This window comes from Atractosteus spatula, chromosome 22, assembly GCF_055471065.1.
Source record: "Atractosteus spatula isolate fAtrSpa1 chromosome 22, fAtrSpa1.hap1, whole genome shotgun sequence".
Lineage (NCBI taxonomy): Eukaryota > Metazoa > Chordata > Actinopteri > Semionotiformes > Lepisosteidae > Atractosteus > Atractosteus spatula.
In genome coordinates, this window is record NC_142727.1 from 2,844,173 (window position 1) to 2,859,076 (window position 14,904).

At 44.1% G+C, this 14,904-nt stretch overlaps 1 protein-coding gene across 1 annotated transcript in view; it reads left to right on the top strand.

Annotated features, from left to right (window-relative positions):
• LOC148816554 (lymphocyte activation gene 3 protein-like) overlaps window positions 1–13,876 on the top strand; it is a 32,656-nt gene extending 18,780 nt beyond the window's left edge. Inside the window, exons 3-11 of the mRNA XM_088939561.1 lie at window positions 6,090–6,168; window positions 6,342–6,512; window positions 6,909–7,061; window positions 7,577–7,840; window positions 8,790–9,164; window positions 9,554–9,814; window positions 10,393–10,499; window positions 12,997–13,052; window positions 13,380–13,876. Coding sequence (XP_088795687.1) covers window positions 6,114–6,168; window positions 6,342–6,512; window positions 6,909–7,061; window positions 7,577–7,840; window positions 8,790–9,164; window positions 9,554–9,814; window positions 10,393–10,499; window positions 12,997–13,052; window positions 13,380–13,410 — 1,473 coding nt within the window. The 5' untranslated portion in view covers window positions 6,090–6,113 and the 3' untranslated portion in view covers window positions 13,411–13,876. The remainder of the gene's footprint in view (window positions 1–6,089; window positions 6,169–6,341; window positions 6,513–6,908; window positions 7,062–7,576; window positions 7,841–8,789; window positions 9,165–9,553; window positions 9,815–10,392; window positions 10,500–12,996; window positions 13,053–13,379) is intronic.
• Window positions 13,877–14,904: the final 1,028 nt, after the last annotated feature.

Genomic DNA, 14,904 nt, shown 5'->3' on the forward strand with positions numbered 1-14,904 from the left:
TAATACATTACACTGTCAGAGGCTCTGCTCTCCTCCCCAGACGGCAGAGATTTACCGCCACCGAACGCCTCTGCCATAATTTTTCTAAATGTCAGCTGATCAGTTGTCTTCCCGCAGTTTGGCCTGGTGACTGAAGACCACAGGTCATTTCTAAAAGGCCCCCCCACTAGAACTTTCAACTTGTCTTCGCCTACAGTACCACCGTCGCACAGCTATTAATAATTGTCACGTTATATGTGGGGGGTAAAATTCACCATCTATACTAGTCGTATTGAATGACAAAAGGCTTTTCCCACTTCAACTAGTAATTTAGCAAAATTATTCTAAAACTGGCAGCTGGATCATATGAAAGTAAGGAGGCATGTTTTATCCCAGGGCACCACGTAAAGCTTAAATTATAGGAGTAATGGCTACAAAATGTATTTTTTAGCTGAGTTCTAAGATTGTACGGGTAACCTTTTTACTGAGTGGAAGTTAAACCTTCAGAAGTAGAAATATTTTGTTCTTCCAAAAAAAAAACAAAGCATGTTTTTTTTTTCTTTCTTTTCCTTTTGTCCTTTGGATTAATTTCTAAAGCTTCATGGTGAATTGTAAAAGATTTATAAGGCGGAAGTTGAGGTTGTGCTGATGTTTAAGACAAAATAAAACAAACTACAACTTCAGATGTCGATAAAGGCTTACTTGAAGGTGCCCCAGAAAACTTTTGGTTCCAAAATAGCGTGGTATTTTTTGTTGCATTGTTTACTAATAATTAATAGTAAATGAAAGAGTTCTTGCATTTGTCTTTAAGATATACATGTTCTTCTTTATTTTAGCTTTGGCTTTTTCTGTGCTGGAGCAAAAATACAATCCAAAATAAAGAAAGGGCTTTTTAGATCTCCAGTAAGTAGCATTATCTATATATTTTCCAAACTATCCTGTATATCTGCAGCAGTGAAGAATAGTGGATAGAGCTCTGCACTTCAATCTTATTGCTCCAGTACAATACCTGGTTCCAGATAGACACTGTAAGCAGGAATCTGTTCCTATTTGACTGGTGAAAAAAGAACCAACAATTGCCCAAATCTATACAATGTTTTCATATAGTTAGAATTCCTTAAAGCCAATATAGAATGAAAGGTCAATCATTTTCTTGCAGATTATTCTTCTAGAAATATTTCTAGCTCAGCCTGTATTGGAGAATTAAATGGCGATTTACAGTATATCGGAGAATAATGTAACACCTGTTTTAGTACAGTGCAACAATGTTAGAATTTCTCTTCACTGTCAAGAAAGTCATGCCGCAAATACAACCTGTGATTTCAGATTTGTTTTGTAGCTCAATCCCAACTTTTGTAAAGCTATATTTTTTTCCTGGAACACCAGAAAGACCTCTTTTCCTATAGAAAAGATCTTCCATCTTTCCCTCTTCCCTCAGAACTTGGTATATTTGTCGCTGCATTTACCAATTTGACCAGCAGCTTCCAGGGAGAAGATCTTGCAAAAGCATCCAATTACTCCTATAAATTGGTGCGGAACTCAGCTGTAAACGCGGTATCGGAGGGCTAACATAATCTACCTTTCTCTTATTTTCCCTTTTGGACTTGGTAATTAAAGCCCTTTTGGAGTATTCATGTAATTTCTCATTGTGTCCATACAGTATGCCACTGCAATGCTGAGCATTGAGCACTGAAAAAAGTGAAGTAATCCTTATTGACCAAAGCTTGAGAATCTGATTCCGCACAGTCTCAATTTTGGATTAGTGAATTCCTTCGTAACAGTACCCGCGGTTTGTACTGAAATATCAATTTGGTAAAAATGTTAAATGATGAGTGGCGGCTGCAAGCTAAAGTCTTGACAATTATGCTGAAACTTTAGAGATCTTAAGTCCCTGTTGTCTCTCTGTATAGCTCTCAGAGCTGTGTGGATGACCCACTGTGAAGGAAGAGTGTTATAATGTATATGTAAAACAGCACAGTAAGAAGAAGTGTGTGTGAGTGTTCAGTATTTGGAGGCGTGTGCTGGAATAGCACTGGTTTGGCGGGTTGTATAATTACAGAAACCAACACTTTAAAAAGACTGGAAAGTAGAAGTGAGATTACTCTCTTGTCCATGCATTTAAACAAACTTTGACGCAAAAAAAATAACAGCAGTACAGCACTGTGTATTCACTGGTAAGTGTGCATTCTTATATGATAGAAACATTGTATGTTTGCCTATTTTCTGTGTCTTCTTCAAACCCCAGACACCTATTGCAGCAACTGCTTTTAGTCCCGCATTGCAGTTGCGCTAGACCCCAGGCTGGTTCCTGGGTGCGTCCTGTTGTCCCTCCAATCTCTGCTATGGCCTGAAATAAACAAACCCACATCGGGGTTCTATTGAGACGACAGCCCACAGCCTTGGACTGTGGCATGGGCTGGTGTCACCCTGCAAACCCAAATAACTACCCCAGGGCCTAGAAGCAAATTTCCTCCAGGCAGGTGGAGGAGGCCTCTTGCGCACAAAATGCCCTTTTGGACCCACGCTGGTCTACTTCTGGATTTAAAACATCATGGCATAGTGTAGGTCATAACCTGTCATGTCACGTTATAGCATAGATCATAACAGGCAAAGGAACATGGAAAGGTTTATTCCATGCTGAAAAGAGAAGAAAGGAAACACAGCGTTTCTTCTCTTTTCAGCATGGAATTAACCTTTACTTGTTCCTTTGCAGCCTACGCATGCTGACGCAGCTCCCCACCTGAACTAGATCATAACATGTCATATCCCATCCTACAGTATCATGTTCTAAAATGTCCTAGCATACATTATATTAAAGCATGTCATATGTGTTACATAACGTGATGGAGATGATTAAACAGAAATCAAGGTGCCCTGTATACTGTATACATTCAGAGACAGTCTTTCCAGTTGTAAAAACAAATTACTACGCATTTTAGTTAGAAAGTGTTTGTAAAATATTTAAGGTTCCCGATGGCCTGAAGACGATGGTGTGGGTTTTTTATTCAGTTCAGAGCTTCCATTGGCCTGTTGTGCGTTGCTAAACTTCCTGATAACAGCAACACCTGCAGTGAGGTTTTGTTTTCTCTGAAAGCAAAGGCTGTGCGCAGTGACAAACCAAAAATGACATCCATTTGTGGCGATATTTTCATTTGAAGGTCCTGACAACCCAGCACATCCCCTGCTGTGTCACTTGACACTTGATTATATATATATATTGAAATGATATAAGTGGATTTGAAGTGGGGCATGGGTAAGGTAAGGTATCTTTGTCTTGGCGTGCTTATCCCTCGGTCGATACGCTGGCACCGAGACAACGCCCTGCCCTGCCCCTCACGATGATCGAGCAAAAACTACCAGCTGCTCTCTGCCGAAGCACTGCCTGTTTTGGAGCAAAACCTGAAAAAAAAAGCAACTTAAAATCCCCAGACATCGTCCTGGGATCCCCGTGTCGTTCACCAGCAGAAGGAAGGGCTGATGTTTCAGACAGGCTTGTGTGCCGAGGGGAACCTGGCCTGGAACCTTTGGCAGATCAAGCCCTGGCCATTTCCAAGTCGTTGCTGCTTGCATTGTACAAATGTGCATTTCCGTCCCTGCTGATATCCAGCCCTGGTATCCCACTTCTCACCCCCCCCCTCCTCCTCCTCCCTCTACCTCCCCTTTCTCTGTTTCTCTGCCTTCTCTGTAACCTCCCTCCTGACCACAGACACACTCGTCTGTTTTTCTAGGTTAGCTGCTCAGGTGGCACGATTGATCTCTCGCTGTCTTTATCTCGCTCGATCACTGGCGCTCATCATTCATCTGTCTCTCTTTCACTCCTCCTGCTACCCGGCTTACCCCCGATAGCGCACACAGAAGGGGCTCAGGGCTCAGCGACGGGAGGGAAGGATAGGGGGCAAGGGCTGAGAGAGACCAGGGACGAACGCAGAAGGGGAGAAAGCAGGAGGTTGCCTGGGGAGGGGGGGGGGGCTCTGGAGCAGCAGTTTCACAGAAAGCTGTGCTGTGCAGAAGCTGTCACCACAGTAAACTTCCTGCAGAAAGAGAGAGAGAGAGAGGGAACAAGAGAGGCGGAGAGAGAAGGAAACCACATCGCAGCACACACACACCCTGCACTCGCATTCACACTCAAACGTGAAGGTTCACTGTACACACACACACAGACAGAGAGAGGGAGAGAGGCACTCTCTGATGGCCCACACTGCACACACAGTCCCTGCTTGCACACACCTGACAGGCAGAGACACACCAAGGTGTTGCTGGTGGGCTTCCACCACAAGACGTTTGAAAGCCTCTTCAGCCTTTCATTTTTGCGACTTCACAGACATACCAGTTGGTTGGTGGTGGTCGCGGCACTGGGGGGAGGCATTGGCCAGTGGCTACATTGTCTGGCACCTGAATTTGTACAATTGTTTAGTTTATTGTATATGAGAATGTACATTTTAGCTTTGAGCCTTCCAAGATGCTAGAACAGCAGAAATATCTTGAGCTCTAATTTGACTCTGCTGCTCCCTTTTGACTGCATAGGTGCAAAGGGATTAAAAATGTTTTCTTTGGGTGGTTCGGAAGTAATTAACATTCATACATCCTGTGATGCAGATTGCTTTGAAAACACTCTATGCCTGCAAGGTGTTCCTTATAAAAGCCTTAAATATACCAATGCTGATGAGCCCTAATCAGGGAGAAACAACTGTATGTGGCTGTGATCTGCAACCTTAACATACTCAAAGCAAAGTTAGAACACTGTTTAGATGAGGGCTGTCTAATTCTGGAGGAACTTGTACCATTTCTCTGCAGTTTTCCAAGAAGACGGTAATCCAAACTGCACGGCAATTACAGTTAAAATGTATTTCGAGTCTTGAGTTCAAGCAGGGATGCCATAGGTTCTTAATGGCCATGAATCCAGTTCATTTTGGATGAAATCTATACAGATTGCAATATTATTTTTCATATTTTCAATTGTTGTGCATTTAATTTGTTATTATATAAGCTGCATATTTGTCAAAAATATCTGGAAATAGTAAGGGCTACATGCAAGACACAGAATTGCACATGCTGTACTCCGGAGGACGAAAATGGCCTTGGGCTGGTTGACTGGATATAGGACACAGTGACAGGGCTTCAGCTGTGCTCTGAAACACATTCAATGAAAAGGGTCTATGGTCAAGCAGGTGATATATGATCACAGAAAAAATGCTACAGTATGCGATATATATATATAATGAAAGCAGCATAAACTGAACTGTTCAGCAGTGCATACACACTTCTTTATAATGTACGCAGCTACTGTATATGATGCTGTGTTGTAGTGTCCTGTACAAAACTACAGCTGTATGGTGTTGTAGTGTACTGTTGTGTTGTGCACTGGTGTACTGTATGGTGCAGCATCATCATGCTGTATGATGCTTTGTTGTTGTGTGCTGCAGAATGCTACAACTGTGTCATACGGTTGCACTGTTGTGCTGAATTGCAGTGCACTGTATACTGCAGCACTGCATTCTATGTTGTTATATGCTATATGCAGTACAGTACCCCCCTTACTGTATTGTGCTGCGTTGTATGCTTTTGTTTTTCAGTGTGACATGATTTTCAAAATCTTTTGGGTAAAGTGAAGAAAAATCCGTCTTTCGTGGAACAGAGGAAGGAGGGGAGGGAGGGGGTTGTGTGGGAGCGCGTTTTGCAACAGGATAACAATCTACACCTCCTCCCCGTCTTCAAATCTGAGCCCACCACAGCCTCCTCTCGCTGCCTCTCTCTCGCTATCTCCTCAAATCTGAGCCCACCACAGCCTCCTCTCGCTGCCTCTCTCTCGCTATCTCCTCAAATCTGAGCCCACCACAGCCTCCTTCCTTTCCTCATCATTAAACATGAGCTCAGCTCAACCTCTTCTCTCCCGTCCGTCTCTCTCTCTCTCCCTGGTGCGAACGTCTGATCCAGGGTGCCCTTAGGAAAGCTTGTGAGCCATGTGTGCAAGATGAAGACACATCCGATCCCCTTTCACAATTGGGTGGACAGTTTTTTTTTGTTCCCACTGGGACCACGCTAGATTGCCTAATAAATGCACGCAAAAAGTGTCTGCAGCTGTCTCTTAAAAAGGATTGTTTTTTTTACAGATCCAGAGGCACACAGATGGTACAATGAACTTTTACAAGAAGCTATTTTTCTCTGTGGTCATGATGAGTTTTCAAACTGGTGAGCGACAGATTCCTTGTCATTTCTAGATAGGTACTATGGACAGAGTCGAAAAAGTGTTCATTTCAGCTCTTATAACTGCATGTACCTTTGTGCAATAATTTTATTCTAGCATTAGAGGGCGATGACGATCTTTTGCAGCAGTCTCTGAACTTCTTTTTTTTTTCTCCCAGCATGCGTGGGAGAGGAGGTGGTGGTGTATGGTGTAGCGAAGGGATCCGTCACTCTGCCTCATGGCAAGTGGGGAGGTCATCGGGTCAGCGTATTGTGGACCTTTGGGACAAGCGCATCGTCCATCGCCACTGAAGTGTACTACCAGAGCTTCAGCGGCACACCCAGAATCGGTCAGTCTGTGTGGACTTGCCTGTGCACACCCTCGTGATAAGCTGTAGGGGTGTATCAGCCCCGACTAGCTCTGTTGGTAGAGCATGAGACTCATAATCTCAGGGTTGTGGGTTCGTGTCCCATGGCAGGCGCAAGGTTCTGGCAACCCAGGAAGTCTCCAGTTGTGATGACTACTTATACCGCTGGACCCAGGCTTCTGAGGTCGAGAGAGTGGGACTGCCGCAGGGCAACAGCTTTCCTACATAAAATAAGCTCCTGCACAGGCTGTTTCTGGGATGTCTTAGATTACTTGGCTTTGTTTGTGTGCCCCTGCCTCTGTAGCCAATCCGTACCAGAATGTCTGTATTTTATGTTCTTGGTTTGTTCATCTTTGTCCTTCTCGGTCTGTTGCTCAGGTCCCAAGCTGGCAAGAAGACTGTCCTTGTCCCCAGGCACTCCCAGCCTCACCATCAAAGAACTGCAGGACACTGACTTTGGTTACTATAAGCTTCAGCTAAACGAACAGAGCCGAAGTACTCACACCATCTACAGACTCTACAAGATTGAAGGTACGGTGCAAGGGGCAGTGGCCAAGTGGGGTCTGGTACAGTATCGGGGTCCACGGAGAACCCAGAGGAGATGGGGAGAAGAGGAAGATGCAGTGAAGGGGGCAAAGGCAGGATAGGCAAATGGGGGCAGGGAGATACAGTGAAGGGGAGAAGGTGAGAGCAAGGTGAATTGCAGGGCAGAGCTGAGGAGGGAAGGAATTTGTACAAGAAAAAAGGAGGTGATGATAGAGAAAAGACGGTCTGTCGCCACCATCTGCTCATGAGTATTAATGCACTTGGTTCACAAAATGAGAGCACCATTTGAGCTGTTATACAGATTTCCCTTTATTTCCTTTCTGCAGTCATTTGAAAGTTGCATAGAATAATATACCTTTAAGTATGTATTTGCATTTTTACTGTGATAAAAGGTACTGTAGGTAGATAGGCAGCTCTTCATAATGATTCTCTTTCTCTTTTTGTCCTCTTCACTGCCTCACTATTTGTCCTTCCTCACTCCCCTCCCTTCTATCTGTCAGTGTCCTCTCCCCAGCCCTCCACTCTTCTGGCCACAGGGAACTTCTCTCTGAAATGTGTGGTGGATAGCAGTTCTGTTAAAACAGACGTGACCTGGTTCAGCCACACAGACAAGAAGTTGACACAAGGGGGCCGGATTTCATTCTCCGAAACAGAGACCCAGTTGACGGTTCAGAATGTGAGCCGCAGTGACACCGGCAACTGGGGATGTGTTGTCCAATACAACCAGAAAAACACCACCGCTACCCATGGTATCACCGTCGTAGGTACTGTAACCGTGTCTCTGTCCCTCTCTCTGGCTGTATATGACTAACTCTAGCCCTGTACCTGGTCTTCCTGTGTCTTTTTCCCTCTCTCTGGCTGTACACCTTGAACACTGACCTTGTACCCGGTCTTCATGTGACCGGTCTTCTCTATCCCTCTCAGTCTGGCTGTATGTACCCCGTCTTCCTCTGGCCCGATCTATCTCTCTCACTATTATAAGAGCTGAACTATTTTCTCCCTTTTCAGTTTTTCTCTGTCTATCAGCGTCTCTCTTAGAACTCTGACGCTCGCTTTCTGTTGGTCTGTCTTGGATGCTTTCCATCTTATTCTCGGAACTGAAGGGGGTCCCTGAGTTCATGATCGAGTGACAGACGTACCCTGCATCCACATGTAGCATAAACTGTAGTGTACACAAATAGTTTGGTGTCCATATTATCAACTTGATGAATACAGATACATTATCCATCACTGCAATCATTTGGAATTATGCTTATTTCTGATAAGCTAAGGGTTGCAGCAACCCCAAGAGCATTCTGGCTCAAAATGGGACTACTTCCTAGCTGAGATGACAGTCCAACAAAAATCAGTATGTGGGGTGTAGAAACGCTACTGACGGTGGTGATGGGCTGCATGATCATTTTCGATATTTGTTACAGAACCTTCTCTTGGGAGCAGGGGATACTCTGTATTCCCCTCTGTCTGACTGTTTAACTTTCTATCTCTCTGGTTCTGTACTGGTGTGGCTGGCTGTTCATCTGCTTTTTCTCTCCGTTCCCTGATGGGATACTGCAGTACACTACCAAGGCCATATCGGTTATGGCAGTCAATGTTAATATACTGTATATGGCTGTCTCTCAGTCAGTAGACAGTAGTGTTAATGTCATAACGCTAACGTAGTCATAACCCAAGCCCAAGTACTCTCTTTACTCCATGTCCTCCATCTCTTCACAGATCTTAATGCCCACTCTCAAGTCATCTATTCCTCCAGTATCTCCAAGTCAGTCCTCCTGCCCTGCTCTCTGTCTCCTGGCCTGACTTGGAAAGATGTGAAAAATGCGGGCCTTCAAAGTGGCGAGTGGACTTTCACCTCAAAAACTGCACAGCATCCCAAGACTCTGACCTCCCTAAATTTGCAAGAAGAAAAGCCTACCTGGAGTATCCCACCGAACCCTCAATTGAATGTCAGTGTGATCCGAGATGACAACAGAAATTTGTCCCTCATAATTAACCAGCCACCGCTAGAAAACGCTGGGCTCTACAGGTGCACTTTAAAGTTTAAAAACGACTTAGAGCTCCAGAGCACAGTGGACTTACGCTTATTGAGAGGTGAGAGGTCGGGGAGGGTGAGAAAGTTTAATCTAAACCCCAGGGGCATACCTAGCATGGGAGAATTCATACAGATCATAATATAGACACTGATGAAAAAGCTGCACTGGAAAGATTAATATAGACCTTAGAGACACAGCTTTCTCTAAGACACATGTCCATATTAGACCTTAATAAGGATCCTAGACAAACATTTACTACAGAAAGGTTAATATAGACAATATGGAGACTCTTAATACAGAAAGATACAGTAATTACAATTACTAACTAACTATTGTTATCTCTATACTACATTTCTTTCTCTCCATGTAGCATTAATGTATTGAAGTGCCCTGTACTGTCATTTAGCATTTGCATTGTCTTAACCACTCCTACCCCTTCTCTCTCAGTTCTCAGAGACGTCAACACGACCCTGTATGAAGGTCAGGATGTCAATCTGACCTGCATTGTCGACAGCATCCTAGACCCCAGCTTTAATGTCACATGGGCTCCTCCCCGGCTGTCCAAGGCCCAGCTGGAGGAGGTCCGTCTCACTGAGGGCTCCAGGCTGACCATCAGGAGTGCCAGCGAGGGGGACAGTGGGAAATGGAAGTGCAGCCTAGGGAAGGATGGAAACACTGTGATCAGTGTAGAGCTGAAGCTGAAAATAGGTGAGCAATGATGGGAGAGAACTGGGCGGAAAGAGCTTGGTGTTTGTATGCATGCTGGGTAAGGTATGTGTGCTGTAAATGGTGTAATGATATGTTTCATGTCCTGAACATGTCTTGTGTGGATGTGCATCATATAGCAAGGGCTGTTTCATGTCCTGAACATGTCTTGTGTGGATGTGCATCATATAGCAAGGGCGTATTGAATAGCATGTTCCATGTTCCAAGGGCATGATTTGTAATTGTCATGTGTGTGCATGTGTAATGGATGGGTACACTGTCCAGGCTGTACTTCTGGTAAAGAGTCTGGGTGATGGATAGATGGGTTGATAGATCATGCTTGTGTGGAGGATCATTCATGTGTATAGTAAACGTGGTGTGCATTGTGTGAAGTAGTGGTGCGGTATTGTGACTGTGTTTTATATCCCGTACGTCTGCTGTGACTGAGGTGGTGGTGTGGAGTTGCACTGCACTGCAGCAGTGACAGTATAATGTGGTATTGCGCAGTGATGGTGGTGCATAATGATCGACCAGTTCTGTGGTCTTTTGTATTGACCGTGTTGTCATTGTGTGTTGTGTAGAGAAGGTTCCTGTGGATGTGTGGCTGGTGGTACTGGGCTGTGCAGCCGTCTTCATCTTCACCTGTCTCATCGTCATCATGGTCCGCCTTATACGGAGATACCAGCAGGTCAGTGGAGACAGAGCACTGTGCTGTACATATGAGTGTAGTACAATACAATATAATCAGATGCACTATGTCACCTAAACAGTACAGTACCATTTTAAACAGTATGTTTAGGACGTGAGGTTTTCATTTTTTATTTTACAGCCCCGTATCTTGAGCACCAATCAACAGCCTTTCCAATATATTATGTCAGAATGCAAATAAGAGAAAATGATTCATTAACCTCCTGAAACGGGAAGTGAGCCCTGAGCATCTGATGACTTTGGATCTTTAGTTTAGGCTGCAAAGCATTGACAGGTACATTCCTTGCTCATGTCTTTGCCACAGTAGAAGCACACGGATGAAAAATGCTAATTAGGACAGTGATGGAAATGGAATTTGGGTGAATAGATTCGGATGTGAACAGTCTGCAGTTCAGATGAAAGCTGACCACATTTCGCTGACCACAGGCTCTTGGGCTATGAATTGGGAAACGTGAGTCACCTCCAAGGGAATTTGGTAGCAGTCTCATAATACTAAGAATAAGCCCTGAAAACGTCAAATCTTAAGAGTGGTCCAGACTGTGTTTACAAAACATTGGAGAACACGACTAACATTGCCTTTTTTACATACGTTTTGAGAATGTACAGAGTTGGCTAACTTATTTTCCCATTTGTCCATTGTTCTATAAAAGGACTGTTTGTATTTCATACTTTTGCTGGATGATGATCTAAATCTCTCACAGCAGTAGAAACAGATCTGACTCGATGGTTTAACTGTTTTGGCAACCTCTACGCTCACTCTCCTGCTATCGCAAGCTTTGGACCTATCGTCATATTCATTTTATGGATTGGATTATAAGATCTGTGCAGTTAGAGTGGGAGTCCTGAACGACAGCGCAAAATTGGCAGAGAGCTGTGAATCCCAGTTATATTCACAGTTGTCTAGTATGTTAGGTTAAGGATATTTCATCAGAGTTCTCCTAGAGAATTCTGCGACCTTTCAGGCAGTGGTCTAAGTGAGGGAGTGTGCCATTTCGGTCATTGGATCCACAGTGTTTGATTTGACAGTGGGGTTATACTCTGTACAGTCAGGTCCAAATCACCAGATAGTGTTCATTTAATCCAGTGCATTGCCATACACATGTCTGCAGGAAGAACTCCACTGGACAGCAGATCTGAAAAATGGGGGGGAAATCAAAGCTTTCAGGACACAAAGGCGTAGGTGTATGAAAAGACAATGTGATTTCCATTTCCACTCACCTCTGTCTGTGGGGTGGCTTGGGGGTATCCAGTTTTGTAGCTTAACCTTAGTAGCTGGAAAAAAAAAAGAAAAGAAAGGACCTGTCCAATTTGCTAGTGCCTAACCAATCTCAATCTCATCCAGCTGTGTTTTGAAGGTAGCCAGGGTATTCACTTCAACGGTGTGACTGACAAGGTCTGCCCAGACCTATACCAACCTTAAAGTAAAAAAACAAAATAAATCCCTGTTCTTCAGTCTTAAGTACATTACTGTCCTGGAAAAAAAATCTGTTCTTGTTCATAACTGAATTCATTTTTCATTATTCAGGGCCTTGTTCTTGTTAAAGATGACCCCCCCCCCCCCCCCCCCCAAACCTCCCACAGCTGCCCGTTACATGACCTTGCCTAAGTACACCTTTCTCTCTCTCTGCACAGTCAGAGCCTGGCCTTCTGAAGGCAATCGCTCTGTGCACACACACACACACACACACATACACACACACAGAGCTGAGAGGCCTAATCACAGTTCCACAGGCAGCCACGTCAGTCTATGTGAGAGGTGTCCTGCTAGGCACATGGTGTTTCAGTTCCGACCCATGTCCTGGGCCAGGGCGCCTGCTCCGATTTGCACATCCCTCTTAGAGAGCTGATCCCGAGTGACTCAGAGGGAAGAACAGGGGCTGATTCACATGTGCAGCCTGTTTCCTGCTGCCGCATTCCAGCCGCACACGCGCACACCCCAGTTTTGAAATACTGGCGGGAGGTCAGGAGGCCTGGCTTTTGGAATGGTTTCCTTGTCAATGTGCTCTTCTCGTGTGCCAAATCAAGTACATCATTGCGAAACGAACCTACCAGGAAATCTAGGAAGCTTTGCCCAGTAGAGGATTATGATGTTATTTTTTGTTATAAATAAATAGCAATTGTATTAAAATAAGAGCAGAACGTACAGTAATTGGAGCAAATATAGTTCGTACAAGACGCAGATCAACAATAATACTCTAAACCCCCCAAAAATAATCCAGACAGATAGAGCAATGGACAGATATTTAGGAAGCTAAACTAACAGAATAGAATGACGACCTGTTTTATTCTTTGTGCATGCATTACTCTCTTGTGCGGGACTGGGACATCCCCTCAGTTCGGCTCAGGACATTCTTGGTACTTTATGATTCTGCACTCTTACTACTGCAGCCGCTGCTGCTTCTGCTGCTCGGGGGCTGTGTCAGGAAGTAAGTCTGTGCAGGTGTGAAGTGCTGTGCATTGTTGTCTTTAACCTACAGAATCGGGGCTTCAGAAGAGCCAAGAGGCGAAGAACCAGATATTGCCGCTGCGAACAGTGAGTGTGATCGTGCCCTTCTTCCACACCTGTTTCTGTCTTCCTGTCTCTCTGTCTGTGCATTTGTGTATCTGTTTCTCGCCTAATTGGCCTGTTTCTGGCTCTTCACCAGTTTCTCTTCTAACTCGCCAGTCTGTAGCTCTTCACCTGTTTCTCAACCAACTCGCCAGCCTGTAGCTCTTTATCCGTTTCTCAATCAACTCGCCAGCCTGTAGCTCTTCACCTGTTTCTCAATCAACTTGCCAGCCTGTAGCTCTTCACCTGTTTCTCAATCAACTCACCATCTTTCTAATGGGCACTCTGCACTCTAATGCATATCTTTTTTAGCCCCAAGCCCAGAGGATTCTACCATACATGAGGGAGAAGAGCAGAAATGTAGGATTTTTCCTCTGAAGACGGAGCACTTTTATTTCCAGTCCACCCTCTTCTGTACTGTATATATGTGTAAATACTTAAGTATATTTTTAAAATGCAGTCTGTTTTGGGAAAGAGAGCGGAGATAACACAGAATCCCTCAGCGATAAATACACACAACAGGACAGGAGGCGCAGTGGTAGAGAAAGGAGGTGAGAGAATCCCTCTGTAATAAAATGAAATAAAAACAGGAGCTGAACTATTCTTTGTTAAAGCTTTTTGAATCTGTAGTTGGTGTGAGTCTTGTGGTTTGGATGTAAATTATTTTTATTATTATAGTTGATTTGTAATCAAGTTGTACATAATTGACGCATGTATAAACTTTTTTCTACTGCTGTAATGTGTTGCAAATCACTTCCTGTATATTTTTGCATCTCACAAAATTAAAACAAGACTTCCTAAACCACTAAGTGTACATTGGCTGTAATTTCCGTAAATGATTGTGTGTCTGTTTAATGTTGTCTGTGTTTATGATATTTTCTGTGTGGTACCCATCGAAAGAGCACGAGATTCGATTTTGGCCGTTTGACCCAGCTGGCCTGATTGGTAGTTATTGCTTATCTCTGATGCTCTCCCTCTGAGCGAAAAATGGATGTTTCAAAACTCCGACTTGGCACGACCTTCGTGTTTCTGCATTGCCAAAGTACATGGTGTTTGATGGCAATGGTACCGTGTAGATACAGTGCAATAATCAGCCTGTTCAACATTAACTACTGATCTCTCCCCCAACTTCCCAGCAAGAACAGCAGAAATGCCCCGTTCAGAAAGAATACAAACAATATTGACATTCCCCCTCCCTCCTGTTTAATTCCATGTGGGCTCTTCTCTCTTCTCCCTGCCTGCTGCAACACTCATCTGATATGGTGCAGAATGTGTCCCTGCTGTCTCTCTGTCTGTGGTAGGCAGATATTTGTTTAGGAGCTGTACATAACACTTTTTCTATGTGCAGCAGACAACGGTAAATTTATTGTACACAATGATAAGCATTTATTTATGTAGCATTTATGCATGGGCTTGTTCAAAAGTCTGTTACTAAATGCAAAGTTAATAATAGCTAGATGATCTTGGGGTCTGGAGTGTGAAATCTGGAGTGGCTGAGATTGTCCACAGCTTAACCCTGTCGATGCTAGAGGCATTGGTCCTTTCCAAATCTAATTGGATTGTATGACCTCCCAGATAAAGAGCTGTTTACAACGAAAGGCCTAGGAATTCCAGCTTCAGAAAACCAGCTGGGTTCCAGACCCTGAGGAATCTGATCTAGACTTTATCCCCCAGGCCCTTGCTGGCCTGTTATTCCAGCTGTTTGCAATACCTCTCCTTGTAGGATCAGAGTCAGACTAATAGGAGAGGCAGGGATTTAAAGTGGTCTAAGAGAACATTTAAGATCTGCACTGAAACTCAAGTCCAATAAACCTTGCCGAAGGAAGGTATGAACTGG